General features: G+C 43.6%; 1 protein-coding gene across 1 annotated transcript in view; it reads right to left on the bottom strand.

The window, feature by feature from the left end:
- Window positions 1-24,056, bottom strand: part of LOC127571939 (mediator of RNA polymerase II transcription subunit 12-like protein) — a 499,625-nt gene that overhangs the window by 17,238 nt on the left and 458,331 nt on the right. Inside the window, exons 40-43 of the mRNA XM_052018705.1 lie at window positions 15,752-15,838; window positions 9,803-10,020; window positions 6,195-6,348; window positions 3,541-3,606 (exon numbers count right to left, since the gene is read on the bottom strand). Of these exons, the coding sequence (XP_051874665.1) occupies window positions 3,541-3,606; window positions 6,195-6,348; window positions 9,803-10,020; window positions 15,752-15,838 (525 nt within the window). The remainder of the gene's footprint in view (window positions 1-3,540; window positions 3,607-6,194; window positions 6,349-9,802; window positions 10,021-15,751; window positions 15,839-24,056) is intronic.

Here is a 24,056-nt window from a genome sequence, read left to right as displayed (position 1 = left end):
ATTTTAATAATATAATTTTACGGTGATAAGATACAGACGCAGGTTGGAGGAACAACACCTCATACTCTGCCTTGGTAGTCTCCAATCTGACAGCCTCAACATCAATTTCGCTAACTTCCGGTAACCCCTCCCCTCTTCTCCCCCTCTTCCCTCCCCCCATTCTTGTGGCCCCCTCACCCCCTCTCTTTTTTCTTCCCCCACCCTCATGACTTGCCCATCTAATCCCCACCTTCTTCCCTTTGTTCCATGATCCACTGCCCTCTCCTATCGGATTCCTTCTTCTTTAGCCCTTTGCCTCTTCTACCCATCACCCAGTTTCTCACATCTCTCCCTTTCATCCCCCCTCCACCTACCTTCCTCCTCCCACCTGGACTCACCTGTCACCTGCCAGCTTGTGCTCCTCCCCCTTCCCCCCACCTTCTTATTCTGGCTTCTGCCCTCTTCCTTTCCAGTCCTGATGAAGGGTCTCGACCTGAAACATCGACTATTCATTTCCCTCCATAGATGCTGCCTGACCTGCTGAGTTCCTCCAGCACTTTGTGTGTGTTGCTCCACATTCCAGCATCTGCAGAATCTTTTGTGTCATAGTTTTAAGAGCCATTGCTTTCTGGTAACCACACATACTCTCAGGATCCGGAACTAAAATATCCTCTACAGTTATTTAAGTTAGAAGGTGAATGCAGTTGCTTGAACACTTCCCCCATTCCAATCAGCATGCATTAAACACCATACTGTTGTACAAGTTTCTCTGATTCTTTTTGGTTGAGGATCAGTCCAGTGGGGAAAGGGTTATAGAAAACAAGGAATAAAGATAAGCATGTACTGTGTGACATGAGCTGTGAGTTAAGGGAACTCAAGTCGTATGTGACTCCATATCCAATCATAGAAAAGTAATCAAGGTGAGCAGACCACACTGATCAGATCTGGCTCTCCTTCTTCACCCATCTTTACCTCACCACCCTCTTCCCCACTAACTTGGTAAACCTTTGAGTCCTCCATGCCATGGACGTGGGGGTTCCAGGGGTCAACAACATCTCTTTTCCATTCAGTTGAACCCAGATACTCCACGGTGTCTTGCTATTTCTGCATTAAACTGCCGTTGATACATGTTATTGCTGACAGGTTTCAAGGGGATCTGAGGAAGATTTTTTTCACTCAGATGGTGATTGGAATCTTAAACGCACTGCCTGAGGGGGTGGTGGAGGCAAGTACCATTGCAGTATTTAAAACAAAATATCTGGACTTGGATTTGAATCGCTAAGCCATAGGAGGCTACAGACCAGTGATAGTAAATGGGATTAGTAATAGATGGATACTCGATGGTTAGCAAGGACACGGTGCGTCAGAGGGGCTTTGTCAGTCCTACAACTCTAATACGAAGTCATTCAGCCCTTTGAGCTAACTCCATGATTTAATAGCTGACCTGTACCTGAACTCCTTTTCCAATCTCAATCCATTACAATTATCCAGCGAGAATCTATCAACCTTAGCCTTAGAAATATAAAGTGATCCTAAACCCAGCCCCAACAACCATCTCAGCCATTAGCAACAGAGATAAATATTCCGGATTTTCTATCAGTCATAGAATCGTAGAGTCATACAGCACGGAAACAGACCCTAGCATCTAGTATAAAGGTTTACAATGAACTGGATTACTTTCCAAAGCCAGAACCTCCTGAGTCAGGAAGCCATACATCATGGAAACAGGTCCTTTGACCCAACTGGTCCATGCCGACCAAGGTGCCCATCCAAGCTAGTCTCATTTGCCCACATTTGGCCCATATCCCTCTGAACCTTTTCCATCCTTGTACCTGTCCAAGTGCCTTTTAAATGTTGTTAATGTACCTGCCTCATCCACTCCCTCTGGCAGCTCATTCCATATACTGACCAACCTCTGGGTGTAAAAGTTGCCCCTCAGGTTCCTATTAAATCTCTCCTCTCTTACCCTGAGCCTATGCCCTCTAGTTCTTGATTCTCCAACCCTGGGAAAAAGACTGTGCATTCACTCTATCTATGACCCTCATGATTTTATACACCTCTGTAATGTCACCCCTCATTCTCCTACGGTCCAATGAATAAAGTCCCAACTTACTCAACCTCTCTCCACAACTCAGTCCCTCAAGTCTATCAAGGATATCAAAGATATCCTGGCTATAGAGGGCGTGCAGCGTAGGTTTACGAGGTTAATTCCGGGGATGTCGGGACTGTCTTATGCTGAGAGGTTGGAGAGACTGGGATTGTACACGCTGGAATTGAGAAAGATTGAGAGGGGATCATTGAAACATACAGGATTATTAAGGGATTGGACAAGATAGAGACAGGAAATATGTTCCAGATGTTGGGGAAGTCCAGGACCAGGGGGCATGATTTAAGAATAAGGGCTAGGCCATTTAGGAGAGGTGAGGAAAAACTTCTTCTCCCAGAGGGCTGTGAATTTGTGGAATGCACTGCCTCAGAGGGCAGTAGAGGCCAATTCTCTGGGCACCTTCAAGAAGGAGCTTGATAGGTTTCTTATAGATAGGGGAATCAAGGGATATGGGGACAAGTCAGGAACAGGATATTGATTGTTGAGGATCAGCCATGATCTCAAAATGGCGGTGCAGACTCGAAGGGCCGAATGGTCTACTTCTGCTCCTATTGTCTATTGTCTATAAATCTCCTCTGCACTCTTTCCAGCTTAACTAGAGCAGGGTGACCAAAATTAAATACAATACTCCAAGTCTGGCCTCACCAACATCTTGTATATCTACCTTGTCAAGTATTTTTAACATTGTATAAACAACACTCAGACCATTGCTTCAGTCCTGTGAACCTGGGGAACAACAGGAGTCCTTTATTGAACCTATTTTCATAAGTAGATCTTCTGAGGTGTGGTGTCATGGAATGATAATTATGAAGAAAGAACTTTGTCAGATGAAGTTTTCTGCAGAGGGATATCAGAACAAGGCAAGGAGAGAGTCAACGTTACCCTGTCTCAACATATAGACGGTCACTTCAAGACTCTATTGAGTAAGCCATCAGCTTTCTGGACACAAGAATAAGACTGGGAAAATACTGGAACATTTTTATTTGGTGTTCAGTACGTTAAGTGATATGGTGAGCAGGAGGGGGTAGGGAGTGGAGAAACAAATCACAATTATTTCTATGTTGGTCCAGACCAAAATTTCACATCACATTATTAAATGTAACACCTCATTCTCACTGCGTTTATGTTGTAAAATAGGATGCATTCCATTGAGTGCCACACCCTCGGAAATGTTTGCACAGGACAAAGCTTAACAGGAACAGACTCACCTTGTGGAGCATCGTCCTTTGATCTGATCTCTCACCTTCATCAATAAAACTTTAGCCAGGTTAAGGTTTATATAAAAAAAACTCAGTCAACAAATTATAAGCTTTTCCCCAAAACAGCAGTTTTATTGAAATATTTCTACTCTCAACGCTGTAAAATAAACCACAATGAAAAGGTCAACTCTGCTGGGAACTCACTGAACAGGCAATTAGAAACCTCTTTGTAGGAATATTTAATCAGCTGCTTACCAGTGCTTGCTGCGTCTGCACTGCTTGTATCCCTAGTGCCTGCTGACTCTGTTGTTGTTGCTGCATCTGCGAAACAGAGAAGATCAGTTATTGTTCAACTCCAATGACAAAGAATTAGAGGAGACAGCTACTCCCCTCCTACCTTCCCCCTCTCACCTGCACTCACCTATTAACTCCTCCCCCTTCCCCACCTTCTGCCCTCTTCCTTTCCAGTTCTGATGAAGGGTCTCGACCCGAAACATCAACTGTTTATTTCTCTCCGTAGATGCTGCCTGACCCTGCTGAGTTCCTCTAGCATTTTGTGTGTGTAAGTAGAGCTTATCTTGCAGTGGAAAACTGTCTGAAGAAGTACCCACTTAGTCCTGGTCCTCTGTACAACCACTGAACCATGCAGACTTGCTAATGTTCTTTTACAAGCAGTTTCATAATTTATACTTGTGAAAAAAAAGGTTCGACGGTTCTATAAAAGTTTAGATAGTGTGAGGGTGGTTTGATGGATGGCACAACATGGTGGGCCGAAGGGCCTGTTTTGTGCTGTATGGTTCTATGGTTCTAAAATCTGACACTAAATTCACAGTTTATATTTAAGCAAAAGGGACAAATAATGGATAAATTGCAGCAACCATAACCTAAACGTTTGGAGCAAGCTGCTATATTGTTTACGGGCAGGCACGGTAGTGTAGCAGTTAGTGCAACGCTATTATGGCGCCAGCAACACGGGTTCAATTCCAGCCGCTGTCTGTAAGGAGTTTGTACGTTCTCCCCGTGTCCGCATGGGTTTCCTCTGGGTGCTCTGGTTTCCTCCCACATTTCAAAGACGTACGGGTTAGGAAGCTGTGGGCATGCTATGTTGGCGCCGAAAGCATGGCGACACTTGCGGGCTGCCCCCAGAACACTCTACACAAAAGATGCATTTCACTGTGTGTTTCGATGTGCATGTGACAAATAAAGATATCTTATTTATTAAGGTAGCACTTTATTGTCTACCTGCACTGCACTTTCTCTGTTACTGTAACCAAGAAGAAGGGCCCTGACCTGAAACGTTGACCACCTGTTTTTCTCCACGGATGCTGCCTGGCCTGCTGAGTTCCTCCAGCATCATAATGTTTTTCACCACAAAACTGTATTCTGCATTCTGTTATTGCTTTCTCCTTGTACTACCTCAAAGTACTTATGTTTTGAAATGATTTGTATGGATGGCTTGCAAAACTAAGTTTTTCACTGTATCTCAGTACGTGACAGTAATAAACCAATACCAATACCCATAAAGAAAACACTGCTCTTGGATGAATTAGAATAGAAATTTACCCTTGATCTGTAATACCAAATGATTAATAGGCCCTTTGTTCAATCCCTGTGTCCTTTACAGGGATCTGTGCCTTCAGCTCTAGAGGCCTGAGCTCTGCAAATCCTTCCCCCCGCCCCAAAATTTCTGCTTTATGTCATTTTTTATAACCTCTTCCTTTGACAAGGCTTTCTGGTCACCTGTCCTGATATTTCTGTGGCTCAGTGTAAAATTTTCACTGAGATGGGATATATTCAGTCCTTGACAGACTTGGAACAGTTGGATAACACTGGGATGCTACGAACAGCAATCAGAAGGATTCTGCTGGTAAATTAAAATGATGGACTTCCCACGTAACTCAATGAATGACCATCTTCCTCTCAAAGAAAATAAAAGGATCACATACTTTTTGTGCCAGGAAAAGTTGAACTTCAGCAGGAGAAATTCTGAGGAGTTGTTTTTGAAGTACTTAGGAAAATAAGAGGAATTCTTTATATTGGAACGCATCCTTTTCCAAATATTATTCCAGAATAAGTCGGAAAACATGCAGGGTAACTACCTTTGGAGTTGGTGAAAGTGCACTGTTGCTGCAAGAGATTTGTTACTCCACTCTCACTGACGTTATCCCCTTCCTCCGTTAGGACTCGAACCAGACAGTAACAGTAACTTCGATTTTAACTCAACCCAGCCGATGGATTAAGTTGTGGTTTTGGCTGGATTCCCACTTTAAACTCTATCCAATTCTGCAATGGATGGCGAGGGGGTATGACTGGGAATGGTTTAAAATGGCCCTCAGACCCAAACCTAGTGCAATACATCAGCGAGTTGAAGTAAAGTTTGAAATATGGGACACCACAGCAATAAATCTAAGACTGCACGCCGTGCAGAGAAACTCATATTGTGGAAAATTGTTTGCCAAATTTTTCACATTAGCAAATGCTCCCTGGAAATGATAAGCTTATGGAAAATCATCGGTGCAATTAAACCAGTCAAGGATGAATATTCACTTTGATTTTTCATGAATATGTAGATTCTTTCAAAATACTAACTTTCTTCTGCAGGTTGAGGGGAAGAAAATGGGTTAATGAGAAGGGAAATACTGCATATTTTGACTACTATCGTTTAATATTCAATGGAAAGAGAGTATTTTGAAAGTCTGTGTAGACTAATGAAGGAAAGGGGCAGATAGGTTTCGTGCAATTTTGCTATTCCAGTTATGTAGAGGGACAAATGTTACAGCTTTCAAGATATGTTAGATTTTTCAATGAATGAGGAGATTTGTTTCCCAATTCCAACAAAAAAAAGAAATGGGATGCATTGTTCAAGGTTACCACTGCAGAATCACACAGGGCGTGATACCAGATCCTACCTGCAGGAGCCGCTGCTGTCGTAGTTGTTGCTGCCTTTGTCTCATCTGTTCTTGCGAGAGTTGCACTGTACCAAGGTTTGCATGGGGGCCTGATGTCACATGCTCAAGTCCAGCTGCCATCAAAGTGCTCTGTTGCAGTGGTTGATGGGTGAGCCTGTGCCAGAGAACATGGCAGATAATGATTAGTGCAACCAATATAATGGATCACTGAGATTCCTGGTAACACTGCTGAACTGGACCGAATGTAATATGAGCCACACCCACAATCACTGCAACTGATTACCACATCAGTACAACCACAACAAGGGGATCACTTTCAACTCACTCTCTGGGCAAGAAGGGATGGACTGGAAGGCCAGTTTCACTCCCCAGCTAATATCATTCTTCACCAATTTCCCTGGGAATTGTAATCAGATGTGTCACAAAACCAATGTTGTACCCAATTTGGTTTGCCAATGGTTGGGTTGGGTGGACTTTTCTGAACTTATTGCAGCTAGCAAGCAGAGGTACATTTTTACCCCATTTCATAAGTGCATCACACAAATAACCTTTCGGCATAAGACAGAATGATTTCGCAAATCTTTCACAAAACAGAACAAAGAAAGATGAAAGCTCACATGCATCACTGTGTTCTTGTAAAGTTACAGCATTTGGGTGACAGTCTTGCCTCCCTTTCAAGGGCAGTAAGATTTCTATCAAGAATTTCTGTTTGAATGCAAGCAGAATGAAAGATGGAATCAGTGCTTAGAGTGCACTGCTCCGTATTGAACTTCAATTCTTTTGACTATTATGGCATGTTAACCTGAGGATAGGCAGAGATAAGAAATGGAGTCCTGAACAGACCAACCTGGAGTATTGCAATTATGTGCTGGATATATTCACCTCAAGCAGAGGGAAAAGCAGTTACTTCAACTCCCCCTCCCACTCCATCACAGTTATGTCAGTCCTCAGCCTCCTCCACTGCCAGGAGAAGTCCAAGCGCAAACTGGAGGAACAGCACCTCATTTCCATCTTGGAACATTGCAGCCTAACGGCATGAACATTGAATTCTCCTGCTTTAAGTAATCCCCACACCCCTTCCCCACATTCTCCCCGCAACAATGCTTCTTTTTTTCTTCCCTTTCCGAGCCTCTCTCTCTTTTACTACCCTTTTTCCCTCCTTACCTTTGACCCATCCCCCGGTGAATCTGCTCTCCCCTCCTACCCCGCACCTGCCTATCACTATCTCTTACCTGCATCTACCTATCGCCTCCCTGTGCCCACCCCACCTCTTTTATCTATCTATCACTGCTCTGCTTTCCCCTCCTATATTGGGCTTCCCTTTTCCTGTCTTCAGTCCTGAAGAAGGGTCCGGACCTAAAACGTTGACCGCCTGCTTTTCTCCACGGATGCTGCCTGGCCTGCTGAGTTCCTCCAGCATCATCGTGTTTTTCATTCGACTTCGAGGAGATTGCACCCACGAGAACTTAATTGGGTAATGATGGTTTGATTAGTATTTTCATGATGTAAAGGGGTATTGTACACATAAATAGAGAGAAACCACTTCTGCTGGTTTGAAAATCTTGTCTGAAAATTCAAGTCAAGTTCAAGTTTATTGTCATGGGCATACATACCCAGGGTATAAATGCCATGAAAATTAGATTTTTGCAACAACAGCAAACATAAATTACATAAACTTAAATTAAATTATACATAATTTACACAACACAATAAAATAAAATATAACATAATGGCATCAGTGCAAGTTGAGGAAAATATAGTTCGAGGTAGAATTAGGGTTTTTCAGGTCGGTTCCAGAACCTGATGGCAGTGGGGAAGAAGCTGTTGTTGAACCTTGAGGTGTGGGTCTTTAGGCTCCTGTACTTCCTGCCTGATGGCAGCAATGAGAAGAGGGTGGTGGGTTCCTGATGATGGATGTTCTTCCTGAGGCTTCGCCTCTTGTAGATGTCCTCGATGGTGGGGAGAGCTGTACCCAAGATGGAACTGGCTGAGTCCCAACTCTCTCTGTAGCCTCTTGCATTGCTATGCATTAGAGTTCCCATATCAGGCCATGAGGTAACCAGTCAAAATGCTTTCCACTGTCCATCTGTAGAAGTTTGTCAGAGTCTTCGATGACATGCCAGATCTCCTTAAATTTCCATGCAGAGACACTGGTGCGGCTTCTTCCATGGTTGAATCTGTATGCTTCCAGGAGTGTTGGGAAACATTTCTAAACCCAGTGGAGTAGAAATTTGAAATTCCCTTCCATAAATTTACCAGATACACTAATGACATATAAAGAGGCCATTTCGGCCCATCAGATCTATGCCAGCCCACAGAACAATCCCATTCCCCACTAATTTTCCTTGTAACCTCCTTTCCTCACATTTCCATCAACATCCCCCAAGATTCTACCACTGACTAAACAGTAGGGGCAATTTACAGGGGTCAGTTAAACCACCAACTGCGTATCTTTGGGGTGTGGGAAGAAACCCCAGCAGTCACGGGGAGAACATGCAAACATCACGCAGACAGCACCTGAGGTCAGGATTGAATTCAGACTGCAGGAGTTGAGGCATCAGCTCCACTAGCTGCACAACTGTGCTGCCCAAATGACAATTGATTTAAGGCCAAGTTTCAGTTATAAATCAGAGGTTAGCCAAAGATACTAAGAGGAAAGGATGGGTTAGGTCACAGAAAAGCTGTGATCCCTTTAAAATCATGGAACATATGAGAAAGTTTAAATGGCCTTCTTCTGTTCTTATGCTCCCCGTGAAGTCAAGAGTTCATCTTTAATGTCCAAGAGGTCTGTTCAAGTGTCTTATATCAGCGGGATAGAAGCTGTCCTTAAGCATGGTGTTTTAATGAGCCTCAGAGGAGCACAGGATCTCCCTCGTCATGGTCCTTGCACCTTATTGTCTACCTGCATCGCACTTTCTCTGTAACTGCAACACTATCTTCTGCATTCTCTTATTGCTTTTTCCTTGTACTGCCTTGCACTTATGTTTTGAAATGATCTGTACGGATGGCTAAAACAACAAGATGCTGAAGGAACTTAGCAGGTCAGGCAGAAGAAGGGTCCTGACTTGAAATGTTGACCGCCTGCTTTTCTCCATGGATGCTGCCTGGCCCGCTGAGTTCCTCCAGCATCTTGTTGTTTTTTTGTTATCTAGATTCCAGCATCTGCAGTCCTTTGTTTCTCTAAATTGTGCACTGTATCTCGGTGCACATGACAATACTAAACCAATTCCAATTCCAAACACGGTCAATCTATTGGTAGCATTTTATCAGATTATGGAATCAGGGTGGTTCAAAGGATTAGATAACAGAGCAGCCACAGAATAGGGGAATAAGTCTGTGGATCTGAATGGCTCTATCCTAACCCTCTATTCCTTCTATGCAGCTTGTTAAAGAATAGCATTTAGCTGAGGTCTGGAAGGCAGATGTGAGATCTGCTTCATAAATAATTGCCAGAGGACAAATTGATGAAGAGAAAATAATGCAATAAATCACAAAGTATTAGCTCACTCCAGAAATACAACCACTCGAAATTTTTTCCACCCTGCGTCAAGGGGTGGCAAGACTTAACCGGACCTGCAATGTCAAGTGACAAGCTGCACGCTACTTACCGCTGAGTACCCTGAAGATTCGATGGGTAGGGGGAGGCCTGCTGGTGAATATAGCCACTAGGCTGCTGCTGTATTTGCCTGATGCGGTCCATGAGGGCCGGGTTAGCGTGGGCAGCCTGGTATGGCCTGGCACTGCAGTTGGGCGACAACATGCTACTACCAGTCTGCTGCTGCAGAGCCATCGGAGTACTGTATGCCGTGTATCCATGGGGCAGGACCTGCACAAAGGAAGGTTAACAAATGGAAATCAAAACCAGAATCCGAAACAAAAAAACAGAAAACACTGGCAAAACTCAGCAGGTCAGGCAGCATCTGTAGGGAGAGAAACAGTCAATGTTTTGGGTCTGCAACCCTTCAGCAGGGATCAACAGTGTCACTTACTCCGTGTAAATTAGAGGGTACTGCTGCTGCAAAACAACAAATTTCACAACATATGTCAGTAATAGTAAACCTGAATCTGAGAAAACTTGGTGTTGAGAGACGCAAGGTCAGTTTCACACCCAGGTAAACTGGTTTTCTTTCTTTCCCACCAAATATTTCACCTGCTCTCTTGGACTCCACTTCAGAGACTCATAATTTGATGCCTCACCGAAATATCTATTTACATTCATTCGGAGAGGTGTCACAGGCAAGTCTGCATTTATTGTCCATCCCTGACTGCCCAAGAGAAAATGCAGATGAATATAAGACAAAGGAGCAAGAGGAAGCCATTTGGCCCCTGCTCCTCTGTTCAATAAGTAGTGGTTAGCATAACGTTATCACAGCGCCAGCGAGCCGGGTTCAATTCCGTCCGCTGTCCGTAATGAGTTTGTATGTTCTCCCCGTGTCTGCGTGGGTTTCCTCCAGGTGCTCTGGTTTCCTCCCACATTCCAAAGGCGTATGGGTTAGGGAGTTGTGGACATGCTATGTTAGTGCCGGAAGCGTGGCGACATTTATGGGCTGCTCCCAGAACACTCTACGCAAAAGATGCACTTCACTGTGTGTTTCAATGTACATGTGACTGATAAAGATATTTTATCCATTCCCAATCATATCTGTACACATATATTTAATTTTCATAATGGAGACACAAGAGAGACTGCAGATGCTGGAAATCTGGAGCAACTCACAAAAAATGCTGGAGGAACTCAGCAGGTCGGGCAGCATCTGTGGAGGGAAATGGACAGTCGACGTTTCAGGTTGAGACCCTTCATCTGGATTGAAAGAGTAGAGGGGAAGTAGCTAGTATGACTTTCAGATGAAGGGTCTCGACCCAAAATGTCGATTGTCCATTTCCCTCCACAGGTGCTGCCCGACCCGCTGAGTTAATCCAGCAGTTTGTTCTTTGCTCCAGCTTCCAGCATCCACAGTCTCGTGTCTACAGAAACCCTGACTGGTTCCAGATAAGAGCAATTCAGCAAGTACACGCCTTCTCCCAATGCCCCTGCAAATTCCTTCCTTTCAGATACATCTCCAGTTCTCTTTTGAACACCACCACCACCCCTGGCAGTTCACTCCAGATCCTAACTACTTGTCCAAAAATGTTCCCTTCTCAGGTCGTAATCCAACCACAGTTCCTTGGGACTGAAATTTATCCCTTATGCATGCAGTAAATGTATGACATAGTTCCACATGTACTTCCGAAGAGCAAGTCAATGGAAATGAACTTTGAAAGCAGAGTTTAATGTTCATGCGGTAATATAAGATGTGTTCAATGTGTGTGCCCGAGGATGAATTTCTAAAAATAAAACTGGGGATCATGAATTAAAAGAAATGTTTTTTGATCCTGAGGGACTGGAGATTGACTCATCTCAACCCTGAAGGGAGCTGAGGCAAAACAAAGCAGAAATGCAGGCACAGGTTTGATGGGGTTTCAGGAGGAAGGCAAGCAGAGAAAAAAAACACAGTAGGAGCACTGTGTAATTCTGGACATGTATCCCTGTCATATGTTATTATTAAAGCCATATCTTATGCTTTATTGCTATGTTTAGAAGGAAAAGCAGGCTCTGTTATCTGGTTCTCACATGGTCTTCACTGGGACACTTAAGCACTCTGAAGGGTTTCCATTTCCATTAATTAAAGGTCTTGCTGAAAGTTACTGTAAAGCAATACGGTGTTATCCCCAGCAGAACAGGAATCGTGATTTGTGTGCAGTCACGGAACTCGAAGTTCTTAAATTAAATCAAGGTTGATCAGCTGCTGTTTCCGTTTTACAGGCTGCAACACTTCTTTAATGTGGTTGGTGATATAGCAGAACGATGGTTAAAGTACTGTACAGGGTCATCTCTTCCGAGAAACAAGTTCACATCTCATCTCGGCAGATGGGTAATTTAAATTTATTAGTAAATGAATTTGGAAAGAAAAGCTGGTATCAAAAACTACTGAGCTGTAACAAAACCTTTGTGATTCAGGGAAAGGGATCTGTCACCTTTAGCCAATCCGATCCATATGCACCACAAAATGCACCAACTTAGTTGACTCTTAACTGGCTCTGAAATGACCCAGCTTCAGTTGCTGGGACTGTTAGTAATGGACACTACTGCCCATGTAGCCAACAATGCAAGGCCCTGGGAAAGAATAAATAAGTAAACAGTGCTGATAATTAGGCCCATTGAGTTAGCACTGTGCAAACCAGCATCTTCTAAATCTGAATTTTGCTCTCAGAATCCCAGAAAGAGTGAAAAGGGTCATTTGCAAGTGGATCTAATAACCTAGGGTCTGTGACTATGTTCAATGGTACATGGTGGCTGGGGAGGGTTGCTGGATAAGCCAAGGGCTGGTTCCACAAATAAGAAACATACATTTAAGGACAGAAGAAATTTAAAGGAGATACGTGCATTTAAAAAAAACAATGGATGTTTCTTTCAATTTTCTACCAATAAACTTTGACATCAAATTATTGAAGGGTTTCAGTCTTGGCGAATGTGGACAAACTGCTCTCTCTCTTTGAAAAGCTGCTTTGTTGTTCATTGTTTTCTATTGATCTGGAAATTGCAAGGCCAGCATTTGCCGTCCATCCCAAATTGCCCTTGAGAAGGTGTGGTGAACTGCCCTCTTGGGCTGCGGCAGTCCCGGTGAAGGTACTCACGCACGGCTTCTGGGAAGTTCTATGACTTAGAGTGAAGGAACTGCAAAATATTTGCAAGTCAGGACAATGTGCGACTTGGAGGGGAACCCACAGGTGGTGACATCCCTGTGCACCTGCTGCCCTTGTTTTTCTAGGTGGTAGAGGTCAAGGGTTTGAGAGATGCTGTCAGAATAGCTGAGGTGAGTAAGCATGGTGTATTGTACTGGTGACACACAGGGTGGCCATAATGCATTGGGGGCACTGGGGAATGAATGGTTAGGATGATGAAACAATTGACCTACTGTGACCCACGAAAGGCCTGAAATTATCCCAGCAAGCAATACTTTCCCAAAATTATAATATTTAATATGCACTAACATTTATCAATAAATGAGAGACGGGCAACAAACACTGGCCTTGCCAATGAGACCCAAACCCTTAAAGATGAATCAGTAATATATGATGAAGATTACAGAATCAATCCTACAGCAATGGTAGCCAATCATCCCATCGTATCTGTGCTGGCTCTTTGAAAGAAAACCATCCAGCTAATCCTACCCCATGTTCCATTTCCCGCATCCCTGCCAATGCATCCATTTCAAACATTTATCCAATTACATTTTTAAAGGATGGTGAATTTGCTGTCTGATTAACCTCCTTGAAGCTCCAAAGGATGATACCAATTCCAATAGGCTATCAGCTTTCTTTCCTCACTATTCCCTTTGGGGATGAGGGCTTTGCTGGCAGGGCCAGAATTTATTATCCATTCTCAACTGGCCCTTCAGAAGGTGGTGGTGAGCAGTCTTCCCAAACTGCTGCTGTCCTTCTGGTGATGATAGTCCCACAATGGCTCCAGCCATTTCAGCCGTGAAATAGGATAACATCCTGTAGCACTTCTGCAGCAAGTTTCACACGGAACTTTTAAGTTTTACCATTTGAGACATCTGATAAACACTAAAATAGAACATTTAAATCAAGCCCATTCCATAACCCATTTTAGTGTAGCGGTAGGGCAGGCACGGTAGTGTAGCGGTGAGGGCAGGCATGGTAGCGTAGCGGCTAGCGTAACGCTATTAAAGCGCCAGCAACCCGGCCACTGTCTGTAAGGAGTTTGTACGTTCTCCCCGTGTCTGCATGGGTTTCCTCTGGGTGCTCCGGTTTCCTCCCACATTCCAAAGACGTATGGGTTAGGAAGTTGTGGGCGTGCTATGTTGGCCCCGGAAGCGTGGCGACACTTGCGGGCTGCCCCCAGAACACTCTACGCGAAAGATATATTTCACTGTGCGTTTCGATGTACATGTGACTAATAAAGATATCTTATCTTATCTTACCTGTTTTAACAACTTCATTCCATTTCAGTCTCACCCCAGCTTGAGACAAATTGGGGAAAATTCCAGAATTCAAATTCTAACTTCATCATCAAATATTTCCATCTCCTTATAAAGGAAGCATTGACGAAAGATTGAACACCCAACTTGTAATGGCTGCACCTGTTGACCTGATGTTAAGAGCATCACCCATTGGTGGGGGGAGAGATCAGAAGGCCTTGTTTGAGTCTTGTTTGGTGATTAGGGCAGCAGCTGAGAAACAATGGATCTCATGGCTCTTGAGCTATAGGGAATGAAGACGGTTAGAAGTGATGGGGAAGTAATGCTTTCCAAATACTCCTGCTGTGCCATTCATGTGTATAGTTGAATGGAAAGAAAAGGATTGGATAGCTGTGCAACACCTTCAGTGATGAGTATTGTTGTAACAGTAACCAGTCGCAGAGATGGATGTGGAGGCTTTGGAGAGGGTGCAGAAGAGGTTTACCAGAATGCTGCCTGGATTAGACAGTATGTGTTATAAGATGATGTTGGGCAAACTTGGGTTGTTTTCTCTGGAGCAGCAGAAGCTGAGTGGAGACCTGATAGAAGTTTATAAGATTATGAGGGGCATAGATAGAGTAGACAGCTGATATCTTTTACCAGGATTGAAATGTCTAATACTAGAGAGCATGCATTTAAGGTGAGAGGGGTAAGTTCAAAGGAGATGTGCTGACCAAGTTTTTTTTTCCACACAGAGAGTGGTGGGTACCTAGAATATGCTGCCAGGGGTGTAGTGGAGGCAAATACCACAGGGGCATTTAAGAAGCTCTTAAATAGGCACATGAATGTGCAGAGAATGGAGGGATATGGACATTGTGTAGGCAGAAGGGATAAGTTTAGTTAGGTGTTTAATTAGTAGTTTAAGTAGTTCAGCACAACATCATGGGCTGAAGCAACTGTTCCAGTGCTGTACTGTTCTATGTTCCAGATGAAAAAAGTCCCACTAATTTGGGAACCAAAGGACTGAATAAATGACCTGTAGTTGTATGGAAGCAGGACGTTGGGCTCCTCCTTAACTCTTTGAAGGGCAAAGCCCTCCAAAGTAGAAGGGTATAGAATTTTATCCACTTAAAGTTAAAGGAAGGCATTGAAGGGATCATGTTCAGGGCTCAGTAGAAAACTGGTACTTTTAATAGATTAACAAAAGGAATTGAGGAATGATGATGAGTTGGTTGGGGTGATCCATGAACTATTAGATATCTTTATTAGTCACATGTACATCAAAACACACAGTGAAATGCATCTTTCGCGTAGAGTGTTCTGGGGGCAGCCCACAAGTGTCGCCACTCTTCCAGCGCCAACATAGCATGCCCACAACTTCCCAACCCGTACGTCTTTGGAATGTTGGAGGAAACCAGAACACCCAGAGGAAACCCATGCAGTCACGGGGAGAACGTACAAGCTCCTCACAGACAGTGGCCGAAATTGAACCTGGGTCGCTGGCGCTGTAAAGCATTATGCTAACCGCTATATTACCGTGCCTGCCCTAGTTTTATCATTCCAAAGGCAAATAAATCCCATTCTTAAATTTCCTACCTGTGCCTGCTGTATGCCAGGATACTGCGGGAGCTGGACAGATCGAATCTGCTGAGCGTAAGATCCACTTTGGTCAACTGTTTGGCCCTGAAAGGAATTAAATCAGAATGTTTAACATTTCTTCCACAAAGCACCCCGTTGTGCCATCTGTTGGTCATTATTTTGTACCGATCTTGGTGCAGAGCAACACAGAAAGGAAGGCAAATAGCTATTTGTTGGAAACCTAACTCACGCCTGTACTTTTTCTGAGGCAAGGCTGTGCGTTAATGGACTTGATCCCGTGACATCACAAGGTTCAATCGATGGAAAAAAAGGTCACAGCAGGTCCAAATACATAAACAAAACAATCGTTCCTTTAACCTATTCATCAGGATATGTTATAATGAATCGCTAATGGATACAAATGTTTAGGGAGGTCAGAACATGGGTTGCGCTGCTACATCAGATGACTGGCTGCTTGTACCTCATCCAAGGGCTGTTCTTCTCTACTGTGAGTTTCCTGACTAATAGCACCAAACTCATATCAGTCCTGTCTTGGTCCCATCCCACAAAGATCAAATGCAACCTCCCCTGATTCAGCAAAGACTGTGCATAATATTGGAGATCCAATATTACCAAGTTGGAATGCAAAAACACTTTCTAGCTAAATTGTTGGGAATCTTTGCATACATGACGGGGAATATTCCAGCAGCACTGTTTGGCATTTTATAGGCATGTTGACCAACAAAAGCAGGCAGCTTTGTTGATCTTACAATTAAACTGATTGCTATCTGATCGTTCCTGATGCAGGGTCTCTACCTGAAATGTCGACCATCTCTCTGCCTCCACACCTGTTGCCTGACCTGTTGAGTTTGGTTTTTTGCTCCAGATTCAAGCATCTGCGGTCTCGTGTCTCTCACTATTACTAGCTGTTTCAAACACACACTGTCGAGAAGGGATAGGAAATTCGGAATGGTGATTACCATCTCCTTCCTTCTGTTAGTTCCTATATACGAAGTACAGTGGGAGTTGTCCATGTTGCTGAAGAGGAGCCAGTGTTTCTGGGGGAGGAAAGAGATTGAAGAGGCACCATAGACAGAAGATCCATTGTGTATGCGCAAGCTCTTTGAAAGAAAAATCCAGATAATCCCACTGTTCATTTCCTTCCCCACATCCCTGCCAAACTATCCACTTGCTTTTCCATCTCTGGGATGTGGGATGCCCTTCCTACCCATGGAAATGAACATACTGCTTCTCCAAGGCCAATACGCATGAGTATTTTTGCAAGTTTGACACAGGTTTCAGAGGAAATTATCCCGTGATACTAACCACCAAAACTAATTAAGAACATAAGAAATAAGATTTGGAACAGGCTTTATGATTCTTGAACTTGCTCTGCCGTCCAATAAAACTATGTTTTATCTGATCATGGTCCCAGCAGCACTTGCCTGCTTGTTCCCCTAAAATCCAAACAAAAGATCTATTTTGCCTTGAATATATTCATCAGCTCCACAACTCTCTGAGGCAGAGAATTCCAAACATTCACAACCTTCAGAGATGAAAGAAAGACCCTCTTCACCTCCCTCTTAAATGGGTGACCATTTTGGTGACACAGTGGTGCAGCCGGGAGAGCCATTCTTCACATCGCCAGAGACGCAGGTTCAATCCTGACCTCGGGTGCTGTCCGTGTGGAGTTTGCACGTTCTTCCTGTGTGATATAGCCTGGTTTCCTCTGAGTGACCTGGCTTCCTTCCGCAAAACATAATGGTTGCTGGACTAATTGTCCAACGTAAACTGCCCCTAGTGTGTGTACGTGTGTGCTAGAATCTGGGAGCTTCCACTGACACCCTTGGCAGCATGTTCTGGGCACCTACTATTCCCTGTGTAAAATAACTTGCCCCAAACAGCTCCTTTAAACTTTCCCCCTCTCACCATAAAGGTATGCCCTCTAGTGTTTATTTCTACCCTAGGAAAAAGACTGACTATCTACCTTATCTATGCCTCTGTAAACTTCTATCAGATCGCGCCTCAACCTCCGAGATTCCAGAGAAAACATTCTGAATCATTCCACATCTTCCACACGTCCTCTCAGCATCTGCTCTGCCAAGCCTCCTCAGACACGTCATGTTTCAATGAAATCATCTCTCATTCTTCTGAACACACACCCAACCTGTCCTACCGTTCCTTACAGGTTGAGCCCTTCATCCAAAGATCAAATCTATGAACCTCCTCCAATGCAATTATCCTCTCCTTAATAAAGGAAACCAAAACTGTATGACGTACTGCAGGAATGGACTCACCAACACTCTGAACAATTACAGCAAAACTCCCTATTTATGTAATCCACTCCTCTTTCAATAAAGGCAATAACGCTCCCTTGGCTACAGGCATAGATTATGCCAAACACTGCTCCACTTCCAAGAACAAGAAGATTTAACCAATACCCTGAAATCTAGACTCTTAAGATCGGCACAACATCGTGGGCTGAATGGCCTGTACAGTACTGTACTCTTCTATGTTCCATGTTAACTGGATGTGAAAACATGAACCAAGTTTCATTCCCAAGTGAATCGTTACTTCAACAGTCAGGTCTGTTTGGGTCTCTGAACGAAGGGACGGGAAAGAAGTAAAAATGCAGATGTTGCGTCTCCTGCAAGGTGCATAGGAAGGTGGCAGAAGAAGGAGAAAGTACCTTGGTGGAGGTGGGGATGTAAACTAGGGAGTCACTGCTGGACAACTGTGATGATATTGAGTGTACCGTTGGAGAGTTCTAAACTTAAGTCAAGACTTTAAGTTCTATCTGGCATAAGTATCTATGAGAACCCTCACTATAGGGAGATTATACTGTATCACCCTACACTTCAAGGACTAGTTTACTTCACTACTTTAGTCTATATGGAAAGGTCTAGCTGTTTCACTACTTCGAGCAGTGGGTCCCTCCTCCCAACCACGGAGAAGATACTTCCAGCTAACGAAGCAGTTTAAACACAGTTTATTTTATTTTAAGTGAGACACGTTTAATTCTAATAAGTAATTCTTAACAACGACTTGTAACTTACAAAGGATTTCCAAACACAAGTGCAATTCTTACAAGCTGAAAAGTCATACCAACAAGTTGCAGACGAACAAGTCGTCCATCGCAAAAACCAACGGCTGAGGAATGAATTTAAGTCTTCTTTCTGTTTAAATGATACTATTGTACCTGCCTCAACCACTGCCTCTGGCAGCTTGTTCCATATACCCACCACCCTCTGCATGAAAATGTTGCCCCTCAGGTACCTTTTAAATCTTTCCCCTTTCACCCTAAAGCTATGCCCCCTAGTTTTGGACTCTCCTACCCCAGGGAAAAGACTGTTACCCTCCACCTTATCTATGCCTCTCATAATTTTATACTCCTCTATAAGGTCGCCCCTCATTCTCCTACGTTCCAAGGAATAAAGACCCAGCCTGGCCAATCCCTATAACTCAGGCCTTCTAGTCCTGGCTACATCCTCGTAAATCCTCTCTGTACTCTTTCTGGTTTAACCACACACTTTCTATAATTGGGCGACCAAAACCGTACACTCCCTTTCCTTTCCCACGCTGTACCTCTTCTTTTCTCACCATCCAGGGACACAAACGCTCCTCCCCAATAAGGCAGTGGTTATCTTGAAACTCAGTGCTTTCCTCCGCAGCAAGGAAACCAAATGCAAGATGGGTGTCCATTTTCAGGAACACTTCCCTTCGGTATGCGAGGGTGATCCAGAACTTCCAGTTCCCTGTCACTTTAGTCCTTCATTCCACTCTCACCCCCATCTCTCGGCTTTTGGCCTCTTACATTGTTCCAATGAAGCCCAGTGCAAGCTCGGGCAACAGCACCTCATCTTCCATCTCAGTATGTTGCAGCCCTCACAACTCAACACTGAATTCAGCAATTTCAGATACCCAGCCTTTCCAGTTTGGGTCAGAACTGGTCAAAATCTGGTGAAGTATCATCAACCTACAAAGCAAACTTCACTTTTCTTTCTTCATAGATGCTGCCTGAACTGTTAAGTATTTCCAGCATCTTGTTTTATTGTAGATTTCCAACACCTTCCAGTTCCAGCTGCGATTTATCTTCCCTCTCTCCTGTTCTCATTTACTTCCTTCCATTTGCATCTCCACTCCACAGCTTAGCAAGACTTCACCACCTCCTCTCCTCTGGAACCTCCAGCATCTGGTATCATTTCATCCTGGCCTTCACCCTATCGCAGATATCTCCTTTGTTCTTTCCACCTCTTCTCTTCAAAGGCATTTATTTTCTAACTTTTCCTAGTTTTGATGGAAGGGTATCCACCTGAAATTAACTTTTTTTTCTCCCTTTTTGGATGCTGCCTGATCTTTTTGAGTACTTGCAGCATTCTCTAGCTTAATGATAATATCTGTATGGAACCTTGCATGGTATAGGACGTATTATATTTATGGCCCTCTTATATGAAGAGTCACACTAAAATGCTAATGCACTGCATGTCAACTCATAAGGAGTGTAAGTCTTCAGCTGGAGAATTCTACGTACTAGATCCAAGCCCTATAGAGTCATACAGTACAGAAACTTGCCCTTCAACCCAACTCATCCATGCCAACCAAGATGCCCATATAAAGCTAGTCCCATTTACCCGTGTTTGACCTATATCCCACTAAACCTTTCCTATCCATGTACCTGTTGAAAGGTCTTTTAAATGTTGCTACTTTACCTGCCTCAACCACTTGCAAGTGCATAGTTCGCTGAAAGCACCGTCTCAGGTAGACAGGGTGGTGAAGAAGGTGTTTGACACGTTGGCCTTCATCGTTCAGAACTTTGAGTATAGGAGTTGGGAAGTTATGTTGCAGTTCTATAAGACGTTGGTGAGGCTTCACTTGGAGTATTGTGTACAGTTTTGGTCACCTGTTATAGGACGATGTTATTAAACTAGAAAGAGTGCAGAAAAGAACTACCAGGATGTTGCCTGGACTTGGGAACCTGAGTTACAAGGAGAGGTTGTGTAGACTAGGACTTTATTCCCTGGAACGTAGGAGATTAAGGGATGACCTGATAGAGGTGTATAAGATCATGAGGGGTATAGACAGGGTGAAAGCACAAAGTCTTTTTCCCAGGGAGGGGGTGCTAAAAACAAGAAGGCATAGGTTTAAGATCAGAGGTGAGAGATTTAAAAGGGACATTAGGGGCAGCTTCTTCGCTCAAAGGGTAGTGTGTATTTGGAATGAGCTGCCAGAAATAGTAGTTGAGGCGGGCACATTAGCAATGTTTAAAAGTAATCTTGATAGGTACATGGATAGGAAGTGTTTAGAGGGCTATGGACCAAACGTGGGAAGATGGGACCAGCTCGCTGGGCAACACAGTCGGCGTGAACGAGTCGGGCTGAAGTGCTGGTTTCCATGCTGTAAATCTCTATGACTTCTTCTGACAGCTTGTTCCATATGAGCATCACAATCTGTGTGAGAAGTTGCCCCTCAGGTCCCTATTAAATCTTTTCCCTCTCATCTTAAACCTATGCCCTCTAGTTCTTGATTCTCCAATCCTGGGATACAGACTGTGTGCATTCACCCTATCTATACACCTCATGATTTTATATACCTCTATAAGATCACCTCTCAGTTCCTAAACTTCACGGATTAAAGTCCTAGCCTGCCCAATCTCTCCCTGTAACCCAGTTCCTCAAGTCCCAGAAAAATGATGCAAAATAAAAAGGCCCTTTTCATTTTACACACAAAGAAGTTAGTTGAAGAGGGTAAGGGTGTTTTCAACAAGGGTCGGACCAGTGGGGTCTTTGAGATGGAGGAGAGCATCAGTCAAGGGAGTTGGTGTGTGATTGGAACCTGGGGATTTAGATCAGGGGAGAATGCTTGGCTGCTTGGAGGGGGTCAGGGAGAAACCAGGGTCACAATTAAGGCATGGTACAGTGATGGTTGTGGGAAGGGGCAAATTAATTAGAGTCTCAGTTGGCCATGGTATTGGGGTTGGAAGCTCCCAAGAGAGATCTGCAGCCAGTTGTAATCAGTGGATTCCTTGGTTAAGTATTCCAAAAGCAGGACTTATATTTGTTGTGAAGGCCTGTTTGTACATGAGTGACCTACACTGCCCTTGGCCCAATATACCTCGAGCTGAAGTTCCTGAAATTGGTGTCTAATATACATGGCAATTCATTGAACAAAGTGCATGCACACTAGTGCATCATATGCAGGGAGAAAATGGAAACAAATTGTGAACAAATTCACCAATTTGTTCAGTGATCATTTTCCAATAAAATTTTCTTGGGTAGTACACATTAATTGTGTGTTATATGATTAAATCTCTAAGTGATACATTACATGTTCAGGTTACACACACTCCGCTCTTAACTCCATAGAGCAGATAGCAATGATTCATTCTGCCCATGATACAATCATTCAACCATCCTAAATTGATGTTAATCAATCACCAGATTCCATGCCAATAGCCAATTAAACTCTGTTGATCCCATTCTTGAAAATTACCATCAACCCAGCATGGACAGCCTTTTGGGGAGAGTTTTCCAAATTTCCACTGCCTTATGCTTCATTGTAATATGTTCCAAGTCTCGCTTAACAGCAGGAGGTTGAAAATCACATTGTTGCAGGACCAGCTTCACTTTAGATTTATAATGAACCAAATGCTTAAAACATTATAGAATTGGTACAGCACAGGTAATTCAACCCAATGCGTCCATGCCATCTCCTCGCACTGCAATCCATCAGTCTCAATAGCCTGTTCTTACCCCATGACCCAGAGAATTATGTTACCTCTCCAATTCACTCTTAAAAGCCAGGATCGATTATGTTTCTGTCAGATCATTACTGTCCTCCACTTTTTTTCATCACATTCCCCATGAATTTTAAGCTTGTGCCTCTGCTTCTTGAATTAGTGGAAACAGCTCTCTTCTATTTACCCTGTCTAAACCAATCCAAGTCTTTACTCTTTGGAGAGAAGGGGGATGAGAGGAGACATGATAGAGGTGTACAAAATATTAAGAGGAATAGATAGAGTGGACAGCCAGCGCCACTTTCCCAGGGCACCAATGCTCGATACAAGAGGGCATGGCTTTAAAGTAATGGGTGGGAAGTTCACGGGAGATATCGGAGGAAGGTTTTTTACTCAGAGAGTGGTTGGGGCATGGAATGCGCTGCCTGGGGTGGTGGTGGAGGCAGGTACATTGGTCAAATTCAAGAGGTTACCAGATAAGCATATGGAGGAATTTAAAATAGAGGGATTTAAAATAGAGGGATACGTGAGAGGAAGGGGTGAGATAGTCTGAGGTGAGGATTAAAAGTTGGCACAACATTGTGGGCCGAAGGGTCTGTATTATACAGTACTGTTCTATGTTCTATTAGTGGAAACAGCTCTCTTCTATTTACCCTGTCTAAGCCAATCCAAGTCTGACCAATTCTGCAAATACAATTCAAGGCACTTATACAAACGCTCATATCCACACTTTCCTCAACATCCCTGCAACTCCCTCTGCATTAACTGCACTGCAGGAAAAATGAACAAGCACCAATGCAACCTTTCCCATTGCATTACAACAGTCCATGTTAGTATCAAGGTAATACTGGAACTGAACCCTTCAACACGAAGTTTCCACTCAATGGATTTGGATTGGATAGCTTTTTTTTGAACTGACTGGAAATTTCTAAATGCATGACGGGCATCAAAAGTCTGCCTTACTTCTAAAAAGAGCAAAATTGGAGTTTGTTTCACTCACATTTGAGTTCACTGATGTGGAGACATTAATAAATTAGCACCAGTAGCAAAACAAACATCTGCATATGAGCCCATTCCAACCTGTTCATTGTTTCGTTTGGGCTTGATAATTGGCAAGCAATGCACGTTTTGAGATCATATTTTGTTAAACTAAATGACATTCTTGGCTCCCAATGTTGTCTGCATGTGTTAACTTTAGGTCAGTGAACAGCAGTATTGCCTTTAAGTCAATAGGTTCTGGGCAGACACTCTGGTACAGTGCAGAAAGGGAACGGCACTGTCAGAAGCACTGCTTTGCAGAAGAGGTATTAGACTCAGGCCCCACCTTTGCTTTCAACTGGAAGTAAAGGATCCAATGGCTCTTTGGCGAATTATCATCGGGGCCTTAGCCAATGTTTATTCTTCAATCAATGTCACTAAAACAGATTATTTGCAGATTCTCAGATGGGTGGAGTGAGATCTTGCTGTGTTCAAATTGGCTGCTGTTTGTTTTACTACAAAAAACAATAGCTGTACAAGACGTTGGTGAGACTGCACCTGGACTATCGTGTACAGGTTTGGTTACCCTGTTGTACGAAAGATGTTATTAAG

The sequence above is a fragment of the Pristis pectinata genome, chromosome 6 (genome assembly GCF_009764475.1).
Source record: "Pristis pectinata isolate sPriPec2 chromosome 6, sPriPec2.1.pri, whole genome shotgun sequence".
Taxonomy (NCBI): Eukaryota; Metazoa; Chordata; class Chondrichthyes; order Rhinopristiformes; family Pristidae; genus Pristis; species Pristis pectinata.
The sequence above is the reverse complement of the archived record's forward strand: the minus strand, read 5'-3'. Positions and strand labels throughout refer to the sequence as shown.